Genomic DNA, 16,535 nt, shown 5'->3' on the forward strand with positions numbered 1-16,535 from the left:
AGGGTTTGGGGCCAGGTTAAAAGAATAAGATCTTGCTTTTTGTATTCTAAAAATTAATTCAAAGTTCACTGTAAGTAAATGGACTAACATTAAGATTTTGGTTGTTCATGGACAAAGTCAAATTCACAGTGTGTATATTCAAGAAGAAATATTCCAAGCAGACAATAAGAGAGAGAGAAAAAAAAAAAACACTTTCAGAAAATGCTCTCACAGAGATTTCCTTTATGGAACTGATGGTACAAGTCATTACCATGACATTTAATAAATGGCACTTTTTGACTTCAAGTCAAAACCACCTTGGCTTTTGTTTGTAAGCAATAGAATTGTAGCATATTTTGCCAACATAGTTTCAAAACCTCATGTTTAAAAGATTCATATGCATGAAATGCTTGAAAGAAACATCCCTTATATACACTGTATTTCCCAGTGGACACAGTGTAGCACAAACTGATAAAAATTAAGGGTCAAAAAATAGGAAATCCATTTTCATACCCATTGGTGTGTAATTAAATAGATTCTTTGAATACTTGCTATAAATTAGTTCCAACTTAAAAGCAATGGAATATTTTACCTTTTGCAAAGCATTCAGGAATGACTAAAAGTATCCTTTAGCAAAGAAGGGATATTCTGCGATCTCAACAGTTACTGCCTTCATCTGTCTAAACTATAAACCCATCTCATGGACTGCATAAGAAAATTTGGAGCTCCTTCAAAGCTCAATCATCCAAATACAACAGAGATTCTCATTGGTTTAAAGTACATTTTAGAACATAAGAATATCGTTCCAGGATGTTAAATTTGAAGAATGACTGACTTTGGTTTCCCTGTGGGTTAGGACACAGTAATGAATAGTTCTCCTCAGACTTAGGACAGATTCAAAAATATATTGAAGGACACAAACATGTCTCCCAGTCCATAAAATTTGTATCACCCTTTGCCTTATGTATTAGAGAAAACATATCAAGTTTTTTTCTTAATTAGGAATAATAAATGTGATGGTTACCTAGCAGAACTCACACATAACATAGTATCTGCTCTAGAGGGGTGTATGTTCTAAGACATATATATCCAATAAGAATCAGTAGCCTATAGATAAGTGCTTAGTTTTTTTTCTTACTTTTTTAACTTTTTTTAAACTTTTTTTCAAATCAAAACTGTTATTTACCACAGTTACACTCTATCAAGCAAGCAATACTTAACTAAACATAGAAAGATAACATAGCATGGCTTTCATCAGGACCAAACTAATTGTTACACCTAGGATTTTAGTTCAATACATGGTTTTGTCATCTGCAACCTCAGCAGATATTTATCTCATATTTACTAGATGCAGCTAAACAATGGATGCTTATGGTGTGGCAGGCATGTTGAGAACACAAGATGTTGAGAACACAAGATGAACAAGACAGCCCCAAGCTTTGAGAAATACACAGTCTAGTAGGAAAAAATAAACAAAGACAACTCACCACCACTTTGTACTAAGTGTTTAGTAGATTTATCTGTCCAGAGAACTGTTTAGGCAGACAGTAGAGTGTAGGTGAGAGAACGCAGCCGAACTAGAAGTTGCCCACAATACCCTGCAAGGCTGCTCAGGCAGAACAAGACTGGGCTGTCAGGAGCCTCTCAAGAAACCTAACAAATTATTTAACACTGTGCCATTGTCCTAGTTGTTTTAACTAGAAACTCCAAATAAATCTCTCCAGGGGTTTAGCCCTTCAATTCTTGCTTTAAACCCCAGTTTAAAGACTCTGCCTTCTTCATAATTTTATAATACATGACGAGATCTTCAGAACCTATCCTTTGTCCCTAATGGCCTCTGCAGTGTAAAGTAGTCTAGATGCATGGGGACCAACCATCCCATTTTGCCCAAGACTGCCTCTACTTTAGTACTGAAAGTCTCAGATCCTGGGAACCTCCTCGGTCCAGGGCAAACTGAGCCAGTTGGTCACCCTAAGATGTCCCACTCCCAAGCCTCTAGCAGAATAGGTACTCAGCCTTGCTTTTCCTGGTGAAGCTGATCTTTTAAAAATCTACTGTTGTAAAAGTGTAACATACATAGAGGAAAGTACACTAAATGTTATATGCACAGATTTTAACAAAGAGTGGAGCACTTAATACCAGAAACAATATATTTGCCCCACCCCAGAATGCTTCCTTCCCAATCAAAGTACTTTCCCTCTCCCAAGACCTAACTACTTCCCTGACTTTTCTATTAAACATTTGTGTCTTTTTTTATAAATGTACCAATAGTATTAAAATATAACGCTTAGTTTTACCTTTTTATTTGAACGCGATCTACCAAAATACTTCTGTGTTTTGCTTTTAGTGCTCAACATCATATTTATAAAATTCATCCATGTTGCTGCATGTAGATACAGGTTGTCCGCTCTCTTGCAATATACTCTTCCCTTGGATTTACCGTGATTTATTCATCATTGTGCTGTTGATGACATTTGAATTGTTTCCAGCCTGGAGTTATTACAGACCATGCTGCTATGAACATTCTTTTTTATTTTTTTTAATATTTATTTATTTGGCTGTGCTGGGTCTTAGCTGCGGCATGTGGGATCTTTAGTTGTGGCATACGGGCTCTTAGTTGCAGCATTCGGGATCTAGTTCCCTGACGAGGGATGGAACCCAGGCCCCCTGCATTGGGAGCATGGAGTCTTAACCGCTGGGCCACCAGGGAAGTCCCTGAACATTCTTGTATGTGCCTCCTAATTTATGTGTGTCAGAGGTTCTCTAATGCAAGTCTATGGATTAGGAGAATCCTCATCATCTGGGAACCCGAGAGAAATGCAGATGCTCAGGTCCCAACCCAGACTTACTAAATCAGAATATTCATCTTACCAAGATTCATTTGCACATTAAAGTCTGTGTGGAAACTATGCAGTACAGGGTGAGAGGCACTGCTCTACAGTGAGCTAAGGAGTGGAATCACTACCATTAAGCTTTACTTGACACCAGTAAGGGTATGAGCATCCCCAGCCTTCAACATCCTCACCAACACTTTGTACTCTCAGTCTTTTAGATCTATAACCATCTGGTAGGTGTGGTCTGGAATCGCCTAGCTTTCCTTTGCATATACCTAATCACCAACAAGGCTGAGCATCTTTGTATAAGTTCATAAGGAATTTGGATTTTAAACTCCCTTTCCAGTCTTTTGTCCAGTTTTCGGCAGGTTGTTTCTCACTTTCGCCCTAGTTTGAAGGAATCTGTTACATACACTAGGTTTTAGAGAACTGTTGGTGATATATATATTGTAATTTTTTTCTCCCACTCTGTGACTTGTCTTATTACTCTTTTTGGTACATTTGATGAATAGAAGTTCTTAATTTTGATATAGGTAAGTGAATCAGTTCTTTCACTTACATTTGGTGATATTGTGTCTTGTTTAAGAAATCCTTTCCTACTCCATGACCTTGGATATATTTCACTATATTGTCTTATAAAATTAAAAGATTAACATTTTTATTAAAATGTTATTCATGCAGAAAATTGAACATAAGAATTCAGTTTAGTAACTTTTCACAAACATCCTTGTTAACTATGACTAGATTAAGAACCAGAACATTTCTAGCAATCAGAAGCTCCCCTAATATTCCCCTTCAGTCACTACTCGCCAAGAGTGAGGTGATGTGAAATAGTTGTCTAGTTGTGCTTTTTTCTATAAGGATATTTATTCTAGTACAATGTATTGAAAATTCCCTTTTCTTCCCACGCATATGTAGTGCTACCTCTTTGGTATATCATGTATTTTTATATAAGGTATAGATCCCTTGGCAAACTCACAGCCCCAGCTTGGCCTGGTGATCACTGTCTGACAGCCCTAGAAATAGAGACATCACACTCCAGACCTCCTGTCCACACTGGCTCTCCAACTCGCTCTGCTCATCTATCCTTGCCCAAAGTGGACACCAGGCCCGCCAGGCCTCTCACCCACGGCAGCATGCCCACTTCCCCTGCATGCCTGCATGCCTGGTGTCTGTCCTTAACTGAGGCTCACATGCAACTCAGAAGGCTGCTTCCTGCTCACCCAGTAACTGTAGACCAGCTATGGTCCAGCCACACAGGGAACTTCTCTGCCTCCAACAGGCTGCAACTACACCTTCTCCAGTCTTGGGGAGGGAGGTCCCTTCCAAATTCTTCCATCTCTGCATACTCTCCTTCAGCCTTAAAATACCCTATAGAATTCACTGACATCTCTTTTACCATGTCTTAATAACTCTTTATATTAAATTTCCCCAGTTTAAATCACTATGTAGTACATGTCTCCTGATTAGACTTAGAATAAAATAAATCCTTTATATTTCTGAAATATAAATTTTTAACATCCCCTGAAATATAATATTAATTTATCCCTTGAATCCTTGATAGACTTTACCAGCAGAATCATTTGCCCTGGTAATTTGGGGAAAAATATTTTTCACAAAGATGTACTTTCTTCAATAATTGCAGAAGTCTTCAGGTTTTCTATTGTTAAGTTAGTTAGGGTAGTATATATTTTTCCAGAAACCTTCTTACTGTGTATAAGTTCTCAATATTCCCTTTCTTTTTCTGTTAAGTCTATTTCTATAGTGATATCACCTTTTATATTCTTAATATTGATAAAAGGATAAAAATATATATACTATGTAAACAGAAGTCAAAAGAAAGCTGAAAAACCTTTTACTTCAACTTTTCTATAGTCTATATTTTAAATGTATCTCAAAAACAACATATAGTTGATTTTTTTCACCCTATACTCTGAAATTCTTTGACTTTTAACTGGAGAATTTTGTTCATTTTTGTTCAATGTACGTGATAATAATTATAGATGAATATAAACAATAGTAATTTTTTACTTGTATCTACCTTCTAATTTTCATTTTCTATTTTACCACGTTCCTTTCCTCCCTCTTCTTGCCCTCATTTGTGTTATGTACTATGCTTAATGCTATTTTTAACTACTAGTTTAAAAGTTACACAATTATGAAAGTGATATTCTAGATATTAAAAAGTGAATACTTAACAAAAACTCTTCAGATATTGCCTCTGCCATATCCCTTAGATGGGATATCCTCTCCCTCTTGGACTCTGATCATTGGGATATTAGATCTCTTCATAGTATTTTCATAGTATCATTCTTGCCTTCTCTTCTGTATTTTGCAACTTGTCTTTCTATGTTGCATTCTGGATAATTTCTTCTAACCTTACTATCATTTCACTGGTTATCTCTTCTGCTGTAACCAATATGCTACCAAGTATGCCAATATAGTTATTGTGCTTTTATTTTCTAGAAGTTTTGTTGTTTTAATTTCAAATTTATGTCACTTTTTATAATTTCCTATTCTCTACAGATATTTTCAACTTCTCTTATTTCTTTAAACACACTAAGTATAGTCGTTCTAATATTTGACTCTGATAATTCCAATATGTGAATCTAAATGAGCCTGTTACTATTGTGTATTTTTTTAGCTGGTTTTTGTACCTTTTGCATTGTTTCTTTATGTGCTTAGATATTATGGATTCCTTGATCTTCATTGCCCTTAAAAATTAATTTAAGCTCCTTTCATTCAAGAGGGTTTAAATTTCCTTCTGCCAGCAGCCTGGGGTCATTTCCAGTTGGAAATCATCTTAACCTAAGTTATAACTTGAGGCTCCCTGACTAAGCTAGGCTATGCATACACAAGGTACAAATCCATGCAACACCCTGTGAGTCGCCACAACTCCTCAGGCAATGTTTCTTTTTTCACATTTTTAAAACGTTTTTGCTTTGGTTGGAGAAGAAATGGGATACATCCTAGATTGCTCTTACTGGCTTAATGTAGGGAGGCTCTTTTATAAAAGTCTCCAACATGAACAGGCCCTGAACCTTGACTCTGTCCTCCTTACATACACGCTTCCTCTTCCCAGGTGTCCAGTATCACAATGCTTTCATGGCATAAACAAGTTTCCCACTCGAATGTTCTGCTTCTCACTCTGGTTAATAGGTGGTCAATCAAAAATTGACCAGTGGAGTTCTCCACTGTCTTTTTAGTTCTTCAGTGATTTTTAAGATAATTTAAAAACGTAATTTATTTAAAAATTTTTTTTATTTCAAAATGGATGATTTACCCAAATAATATTTCTCTCCATTAACTGAAATAAATACCTCGTTAGAATTATTAAAGCCAAAATTTAATAGATTTTGTTACGCACAAACTAAAACAAGATACTATTCCAATATCCACAGTTCCTTGGCTAAATAACACTTTTTTAATAGTTTTATATAAGTATTTATCTGTCCATAAGTAGATAACTAAGCAATGTTGGCCTATATTTCTATCTCCTGAAATAATAATCACTGGCAGGTCTCCAAACACCTTTTTCCCAACTTAACAAAGACACAAATTTAAACACAGTATTAAAATAAGGAAATCAATATGTCTCAATGGTTCAATATAGCTGTTATAAAAAGCACAATGTGTTTTTAAGAATACTTTAGATTTGTTTCACAAAAATATTACTTATCTGTTAAAAAATAAATTGTGAGTTATAACAATCAGCTAATCCATTCTCTACCAAAAGATACTACCCCACATGTTATGGGTTAATTGTGTCCTCCAAAAAGAAATGTTGAAGTCCTAAACACCAAATATCTCAGAACGTCATCTTTTTGGAAATAGGGTCATTGCAGACATGGTTAGTTAAATTCAGATGATGTCATACTAGAGTAGAGTGGGCCCTTAAATCCAGTATGACTCATGTCCTTATGAGAAGAGGAGAGACACACAGACCTAGTAGAACAGAGCTATGTGAAGTCAGAAGCAGAGATTGGAGTCATGCTGCCACAAGCCAAGGAATGCCTGGAACTATCAGAAGCTGGAAAAGACAAGAAAGGGTCCCCCCTAGAGGCTTCAGAGGGAGCATGGCCCTGCCAACACTTTGGGTTTGAACTACAGCCTCCAGAACTGTGAAAGAATAAATTTCTGTTGTTTTAAACCACTCAGGTTGTGGTAATTTGTTATGGCAGCCCTAACAAATTAATACACCCTATTAAAACATTATGTTTAATTTTACTCATCAGTAACTTCTGAAGAAATTATAAGACTATCATTTAACATAAAAGTACAGATAGGTAATAATAAGAGCTTTGTGTTGAACATTAATGTATGAACTGCAGATTTTTCAGGGAGGCTTGCTTCTTGGCATTTGCTTTAGTTACTCAAAATATTATCATGCCTTTTCATTTGTAAATTTTGGGGTAAAAATATAGTCTTTACCCCTTCTTCTCTTAGAAACAGTCCAAAAATAATAATAAAAATGAAAAAATCAGAAAAGCAAATTCCTGAGATGAAATGAGAAGACATCCACAACTCGGAAGCACATTATCCGAGAAAGAGCTTCCAAATACACATGAAAGTTAAATGAGAGTGGAAGAAAGGGCAGTTAAAGATGCCCATGGTTGCAGATCTCAGACAATGCAGAGAATAGCTCGCTACGACAAGTAGCCACAACCCGAGGAGCGAATCCCTTCGGAAGAACGGAACTGAGGTGCTTATTCTGACAGCAGAAGCACCGTGGACCACGTTCTTACAAGGTCTCAAGAAGTCAGGAAAGGGGGCTGAATGAGGAATCACACAGAGATAGGGCATATTTTCAGGACTCAACCTCCTTGTTGTGGGGATAAGGAGAGACAGTCAGCAATGTGAGCTGTCCCTCAGAGTGGGCACAGAATGGCTGAGCGGGAAGTAGAGGCTAAAGGAACTCATATACAAACAGGGACCTGTGTCATTAGTGGTGTCTCCCATTAATCTGGAAAACTGCTCTGACCCCTGACATACACAAACCTCCAAAACTCCTACAAGTGGCTGGCACAGGAAGAACTCACCACAAAGTGAGTAATGAAAAAAAAAAAAAAAAGGTATACAAAAAATACTGCAGAAACAAATAAAATGGAAAACATGCTAAAAAATATGGATAAATACCACAAGAAAAATGTCTCCAGGGGTAACAAAAGGGATGAAAACTATTGCCACAAACAATGTAAACATTTTGACCAAACATATTCCTAAGGTTTTTGGAGGGAAAAAAAGGTAATTGTTTCTATTAAATAACTCCCCCCCTGCAAAGGAATGTAAAAGCTGAAGAAAGATATGGTCAGACAATAGAAATACCCATGTGAGTTGATGGAAAGAAATAAAGTCATTTGCAGAAATGAAGGTCTATGTCCTCAAGGGCATTATGCTAAGTGAAATAAGTCAGACAGAGAAGGAGAAATACTGTATGATGTCTCTTATATGTGGAATCTATGAATACATATATGTATATGTATATATATGCTAAGCTCACAGATATGGAGAATAGATTTGTGGCTGCCAGAGGCAGGGGATGGAGGGTGGAAGAAATAGGTGAACTGTTTTTGTTTTTTGTTTAGGTAAATTGAATTTTTTAAAAAAACAGAAATGAAGACTGACTATGGGACACTGAAAACAGGATTGATAGAAGAGAACAATGTGAAAAACAATAAAGACTTTAAAAGGATTACAAGAAAATGATACACATAGAGAACAGGCAAAGGAAGAAAAAAGAACAAAATAATAAAATAAAAATATATTAAGGACATAGTTTCAGGAGCAATTACCAAAATAAAATAAAATTAGGATCTTCAAATTGAAGGACATACTTTATATCAGGAAAAAACTGTCTCTGTTTGATGCTTATCGAAACATATCTCAGAAACATTATTAGAATGCAGAATTAAAGAATCTTTTGAATAGCCAGGCCAAAAGAACAATACGCCTATAAGAAGCAAAGCCACAAGCTAAAAGGCAGTGGAGAAATGTCTACACATTACTCAAGAAAAATGAGTGTAACGTAAGATTTTTATCCTAGCCTAGATGACACAACTAATAAATAACTAACTGAAATTTTAAGAGGGAAAAGAAGTTGGTAAATGATGTGAGTAGCCGATTTCAACATCATTTATAGTCAAGGCGGAAAAGTACCATTTGGAATTAGTAAACTGCATGATCAAAAAGAGGTATATTTAAAGTATAAGGTATAGAGTAAGAGAAAAACACATATCTAACAAAATCTGGTGGTGGGTTAAAGAGAACGGAGGGAAGAATAAATAGATACATACAAATTCTGTTATTGTTCACAGGAGGGAGTCATAGTTATGTATAAAGAAAATATGTCTTCTACTCATGAAATATTAACTGCTATGGGAATTGACCTCCTGTCACAAACAATGAGAAAATTAGACAAAAGAATTTATTATAAATATATGGTAATTAGGAGAGTGTAGTAGTACTCTTCCAAGGCTAGACAAACAGATTGATGGAACAGAAAAAGAGCACAGAAACATACCTATGAATATGTGGACATTTATATGGCAGAGGTGGCCCTGAAGACCACTAGGTAATGAAGGGATTTTTCAGTAAACATTTCTAGGACAATTGAGGGTCTCTATGAGAGGGGAGTGGGGGAGAACGGGGAGGGAATAAAACTCGATCCTCCTCTCACACCTTGTGCAAAAATCACTTCCAGTGTGCTTAAAAACCTAAATATATATATAAAAGCAATAAATAATTTAGAAGATAATAATGGACATTAATTCAATGATAGGTAGCAAAGAATTTCATATTTTAAAGACAAGATACAAAAAGAAATAGTCATAATGGAAACATTGATAATTTTCAATTCCTACTTATCAAGAGACACCATAAAAGAGTATATAAAGACAAACCATGTAAAGCAGAAACTAACACACCATTGTAAAGCAATTATACTCCAATAAAGATGTTAAAAAAAAAAAAGACAAACCATGGAGCTGGAGAAATTTTTTCAACACATGCAACTGACAAAGATGCAGTTTATAAAATTTTACAGAGTTTTTACAACTTAGTAAGAAAGACACTCAAAAGAAAATTGTAAAAGAAGCAACTAAACAAGATTTTTTTGAAAGAGGAAATCCACATGGCCAAGAAGCATATGTTAAGAATGCTCAATCTCATAAAAAATCAGAGAAATGCAAATTAAAATAAACAATTTTTAAAACACTGAATCCCAACTGATTGGCACAAATTTATGTGTTTAACAATTCTAAGACCTGAAGAGGTTGTGAAACAATGGGAATGTTCATTCTCTGCAAGTGTAAATGTGAATTAGCACTAATCTTATAATACAGTTTGACATTATTGAGAAGTTGAAGGTATACATAATCACGAACCAGAAAATTCTCTCCTTGGTATAAACCCTAGAGAAAGTCCTACACATGAGCACCAGGAGATATACACAGTATGATTCATAACACTCCTAAAGTGAAAACAGCTCAACGTCCATCAAGAATAGACTAAAAACTTCATGATCTATTCCTAAAATGGTATACTGTACAGCAGTGGAAATAACAAACTACAGTAATATTTAGAAGCATGGACAAATTTTATAAGCAATGTTGACCAAAACAGGTAAAGCACAGAAAATACATGCAGTATGATTTAATTTACATAAATTTTTAAATTATGTACAAATAATTCACCATCACTCTGGATGGTAGAACTAGAGAGAAAAGCACAGACACTATTAACACAAAACTAAAGCTAGTGGTTAACTCTGAGGGGTGAATAAGAGTGTTCTTAGTGGGAAGAGAAATGGTGTGTGTGGAGGGGTGACTACTGGGCACTGACAGTGTCCTATTTTATGAGCTGCATAGTGCTTACACAGGATTAACTGTGTAACTGTGTAATTCTTCATCACATCATACCAGGTTTTCATTTATTCAGCTGTCTCTCTGTCTGTCATGGTGTGGTTTTATTTGCTATTTAATGTGCTCCCTTGAGCATGAGGACACTGGCTGGGCAAGCACAGACCCACATAGGTGTGCAGGCTGCGTACACCCATGGGGCCTTTCTTGCTCCTGCATCCCGACCCGCATCAGGGGCAGAGGGTGGCTGCAGTCACTGGGCTGGAACCTGGAAGTGGGTGGTCAAGACCCCATCCCGGTGGACAGAGAAGGGGCCGGGAGGTGGAACCAACTGGGAACTAAGGCTCCAAGCTTCCAGTGCATGTTCCATTATCCTATCAGACTCACTCACAAACCACAATTTTAAAGGTAAAATTATTAAGAATTTCACAATGGCAACCACAGAGCATTAAGGCCCAAGCACTTACCCTTTCTGAGGGTGTAGTCCTATGTGACTGAAGGGTCGCATACCCATGAAGCCAGGCCCACAACATACATATAATGTTTTCTGTTCATTTCTGCCTGTAGGTTATATTGCACACGCATGTGTGTGAGCCCTTCTATTTCCTTCTGCAAGTCCCGGAGCCCTGGGTCAGGCCTGAGTAGAAGGGAAGTGAGAAGATCTGAAGTCATTGTGTCATTAACGTTTTAAATTGGCTATCAGGCTGAAACTGATTTACCAGAATTGTTCCTATATCTAAATGTAGGCCTCCGTGTTTAAAGGCTGTTTTATAAATTAAGTATTTATAATTAAGATCACAGGCAGGCAGCCGGGCCGCCTTCGCCGTCGCCTTCGCCGCCACCTTCAGTGGGATTGTCCAAAACCCTCTGGGTTCTTCTATGTTGGAACTGTTGCCATGGAAACCTCCTGAGTTGCTGCGGTTACCACTGACCTCCAGTTTGACTTCCAGATAGAGGGAAATTTGCATATTTCTCCAAAGAACCTTCAAGAAGCTGGACGGCCTGTTTTCAGACTTAGAGGGGAAGCCCACGGTTGTTTCTTGAAATCTGGCCTGTGGATGAAAAGCTTTTGGTGCTCCAGCCAGGAGGCAGGGCTCTGCCTCTGAGGTAGGACAGCCAACTTCAGGACACTGATCAACAAGAGACCTCCCAGCTCCACACAATATCAAACGGCGAAAATCTCCCAGAGACCTCCATCTTAACACCAGCACCCAGCTTCACTCAACGACCAGCAAGCCACAGTGCTGGAAAACCTATGCCAAACAACTAGCAAAACAGGAACACAACACCACCCATTAGCAGAGAGGCTGCCTAAAATCATAATAAGGCCACAGACACCCCCAAACACACCACCAGACGTGAACCTGCCCACTAGAGAGACAAGATCCAGCCTCATCCACCACAACACAGGCACTAGTCCCCTCCACCAGGAAGCCTACACAACCCACTGAACCAACCTTAGCCACTGGAGACAGACATCAAAAACAGGAGGAACTACAAACCTGCAGCCTGCAAAAAGGAGACCCCAAACACAGTAAGATAAGCAAAATGAGAAGACAGAAAAACACACAGCAGATAAAGGAGCAAGATAAAAATGCACCAGACCTAACAAATGAAGAGGAAATAGGCAGTCTACCTGAAAGAGAATTCAGAATAATGATAGTAAGGTTGATCCGAAATCTTGGAGATAGAATGGACAATAGATTGGACAAAATGCAAGAATCAGTTAACAAGGACCTAGAAGAACTAAAGATGAAACAAGCAACGATGAACAACACAATAAATGAAATTAAAAGTACTCTAGATGGGATCAATAGCAGAGTAACTGAGGCAGAAGAACGGATAAGTGACCTGGAAGATAAAATAGTGGAAATAACTACAGCAGAGCACAATAAAGAAAAAAGAATGAAAAGAACTGAGGACAGTCTCAGAGACCTCTGGGACAACATTAAATGCACCAACATTCGAATTATAGGGCTTCCAGAAGAAGAAGAGAAAAAGAAAGGGACTGAGAAAATATTTGAAGAGATTATAGTTGAAAACTTCCCTAATATGGGAAAGGAAATAGTTAATCAAGTCCAGGAAGCACAGAGAGTCCCATACAAGATAAATACAAGGAGAAATACGCCAAGACACATATTAATCAAACTGTCAAAAATTAAATACAAAGAAAGCATATTAAAAGCAGCAAGGGAAAAACAACAAATAACACATAAGGGAATCCCCATAAGGTTAACAGCTGATCTCTCAGCAGAAACCCTACAAGCCAGAAGGGAGTGGCAGGACATACTGAAAGTGATGAAGGAGGAAAACCTGCAGCCAAGACTAGTCTACCCAGCAAGGATCTCATTCAGATTTGATGGAGAAACTAAAACCTTTACAGACAAGCAAAAGCTGAGAGAGTTCAGCACCACCAAACCAGCTTTACAACAAATGCTAAAGGATCTTCTCTAGGCAAGAAACACAAAAGAAGGAAAAGACCTATAATAACGAACCCAAAACAATTTAGAAAATGGGAATAGGAACATACATATCGATAATTACCTTAAATGTAAATGGACTAAATGCTCCCACCAAAAGACACAGATTAGCTGAATGGATACAAAAACAAGACCCTTATATATGCTGTCTACAAGAGACCCACTTCAGACCTAGAGACACATACAGACTGAAAGTAAGGGGATGGAAAAAGATATTCCATGCAAATGGAAGCCAAAAGAAAGCTGGAGTAGCAATTCTCATATCAGACAAAATAGACTTTAAAATAAGGACTATTAAAAGAGACAAAGAAGGACACTACATAATGATCAAGGGATCGATCCAAGAAGAAGATATAACAATTGTAAATATTTATGCACCCAACATAGGAGCACCTCAATACATAAGGCAAATACTAACAGCCATAAAAGGGGAAATCGACAGTAACACATTCATAGTAGGGGACTTTAACACCCCACTTTCACCCATGGACAGATCATCCAAAATGAAAATAAATAAGGAAACACAAGCTTTAAATGATACATTAAACAAGATGGACTTAATTGATATTTATAGGACACTCCATCCAAAAACAACAGAATACACATTTTTCTCAAGTGCTCATGGAACATTCTCCAGGATAGATCATATCTTAGGTCACAAATCAAGCCTTGGTAAATTTAAGAAAATTGAAATTGTATCAAGTATCTTTTGTGACCACAACGCCATGAGACTAGATATCAATTACAGGAAAAGATCTGTAAAAAATACAAACACATGGAGGCTAAACAATACACTACTTAATAATGAAGAGATCACTGAAGAAATCAAAGAGGAAATCAAAAAATACCTAGAAACAAATGACAATGGAGACACAACGACCCAAAACCTGTGGGATGCAGCAAAAGCAGTTCTAAGGGGGAAGTTTATAGCAATACAAGCCCACCTTAAGAAGCAGGAAACATCTCGAATAAACAACCTAACCTTGCACCTCAAGCAATTAGAGAAAGAAGAACAAAAAAACCCCAAAGCTAGCAGAAGGAAAGAAATCATAAAAATCAGATCAGAAATAAATGAAAAAGAAATGAAGGAAACAATAGCAAAGATCAATAAAACTAAAAGCTGGTTCTTTGAGAAGATAAACAAAATAGATGAACCACTAGCCAGACTCATCAAGAAAAAAAGGGAGAAGACTCAAATCAATAGAATTAGAAATGAAAAAGGAGAGGTAACAACTGACACTGCAGAGATAAAAGAGATCATGAGAGATTACTACAAGCAACTCTATGCCAATAAAATGGACAACCTGGAAGAAATGGACAAATTCTTAGAAATGCACAACCTGCCAAGACTGAATCAGGAAGAAATAGAAAATATGAACAGACCAATCACAAGCACTGAAATTGAAACTGTGATTAAAAATCTTCCAACAAGCAAAAGCCCAGGACCAGATGGCTTCACAGGCGAATTCTATCAAACATTTAGAGAAGAGCTAACACCTATCCTTCTCAAACTCTTCCAAAATATAGCAGAGGGAGGACCACTCCCTAACTCCTTCTACGAGGCCACCATCACCTTGATAACAAAACCAGACAAGGATGTCACAAAGAAAGAAAACTACAGGCCAATATCACTGAAGAACATAGATGCAAAAATCCTCAACAAAATACTAGCAAACAGAATCCAACAGCACATTAAAAGGATCATACACCATGATCAAGTGGGGTTTATTCCAGGAATGCAAGGATTCTTCAATATATGCAAATCTATCAATGTGATAAACCATATTAACAAATTGAAGGAGGAAAACCATATGATCATCTCAATAGATGCAGAGAAAGCTTTTGACAAAATTCAACACCCATTTATGATAAAATCCCTGCAGAAAGTAGGCATAGAGGGAACTTTCCTCAACATAATAAAGGCCATATATGACAAGCCCACAGCAAACATCATCCTCAATGGTGAAAAACTGAAAGCATTTCCACTAAGATCAGGAACAAGACAAGGTTGCCCACTCTCACCACTATTATTCAACATTGTTTTGGAAGTTTTAGCCACAGCAATCAGAGAAGAAAAGGAAATAAAAGGAATCCAAATTGGAAAAGAAGAAGTAAAGATGTCACTGTTTGCAGATGACATGATCCTATACATAGAGAACCCTAAAGATGCTACCAGAAAACTACTAGAGCTAATCAATGAATTTGGTAAAGTGGCAGGATACAAAATTAATGCACAGAAATCTCTGGCATTCCTATATACTAATGATGAAAAATCTGAAAGTGAAATCAAGAAAACACTCCCATTTACCATTGCAACAAAAAGAATAAAATATCTAGGAATAAACCTACCTAAGGAGACAAAAGACCTGTATGCAGAAAATTATAAGACACTGATGAAAGAAATTAAAGATGATATAAATAGATGGAGAGATATACCATGTTCTTGGATTGGAAGAATCAACATTGTGAAAATGACTCTACTACCCAAAGCAATCTATAGATTCAATGCAATCCCTATCAAACTACCACTGGCATTTTTCACAGAACTAGAACAAAAAATTTCACAATTTGTATGGAAACACAAAAGACCCCGAATAGCCAAAGCAATCTTGAGAACGAAAGAAGGAACTGGAGGAATCAGGCTCCCTGACTTCAGACTATACTACAAAGCTACAGTCATCAAGACGGTATGGTACTGGCACAAAAGCAGAAAGATAGATCAATGGAACAGGATAGAAAGCCCAGAGATAAACCCATGCACATATGGACACCTTATCTTTGATAAAGGTGGCAGTAATGTACAATGGAGAAAGGACAGCCTCTTCAATAAGTGGTGCTGGGAAAACTGGACAGGTACATGTAAAAGTATGAGATTAGATCACTCCCTAACACCATACACAAAAATAAGCTCAAAATGGATTAAAGACCTAAATGTAAGGCCAGAAACTATCAAACTCTTAGAGGAAAACATAGGCAGAACACTCTATGACATAAATCAAAGCAAGATCCTTTCTGACCCACCTCCTAGAGTAATGGAAATAAAAACAAAAATAAACAAATGGGACCTAATGAAACTTCAAAGCTTTTGCACAGCAAAGGAAACCATAAACAAGACCAAAAGACAACCCTCAGAATGGGAGAAAATATTTGCAAATGAAGCAACCGACAAAGGATTAATCTCCAAAATTTACAAGCAGCTCATGCAGCTCAATAACAAGAAAACAAACAACCCAATCCAAAAATGGGCAGAAGACCTAAATAGACATTTCTCCAAAGAAGATATACAGACTGCCAACAAACACATGAAAGAATGCTCAACATCATTAATCATTAGAGAAATGCAAATCAAAACTACAATGAGATATCATCTCACACCAGTCAGAATG

General features: G+C 37.0%; 1 protein-coding gene across 1 annotated transcript in view; it reads right to left on the minus strand.

The window, feature by feature from the left end:
• Positions 1-16,535, minus strand: part of IQCM (IQ motif containing M) — a 436,874-nt gene that overhangs the window by 333,669 nt on the left and 86,670 nt on the right. Inside the window, 1 exon segment of the mRNA XM_049709346.1 lies at positions 2,587-2,612. Coding sequence (XP_049565303.1) covers positions 2,587-2,612 — 26 coding nt within the window.

The sequence above is a fragment of the Orcinus orca genome, chromosome 4, assembly GCF_937001465.1.
Source record: "Orcinus orca chromosome 4, mOrcOrc1.1, whole genome shotgun sequence".
Classification (NCBI taxonomy): Eukaryota; Metazoa; Chordata; class Mammalia; order Artiodactyla; family Delphinidae; genus Orcinus; species Orcinus orca.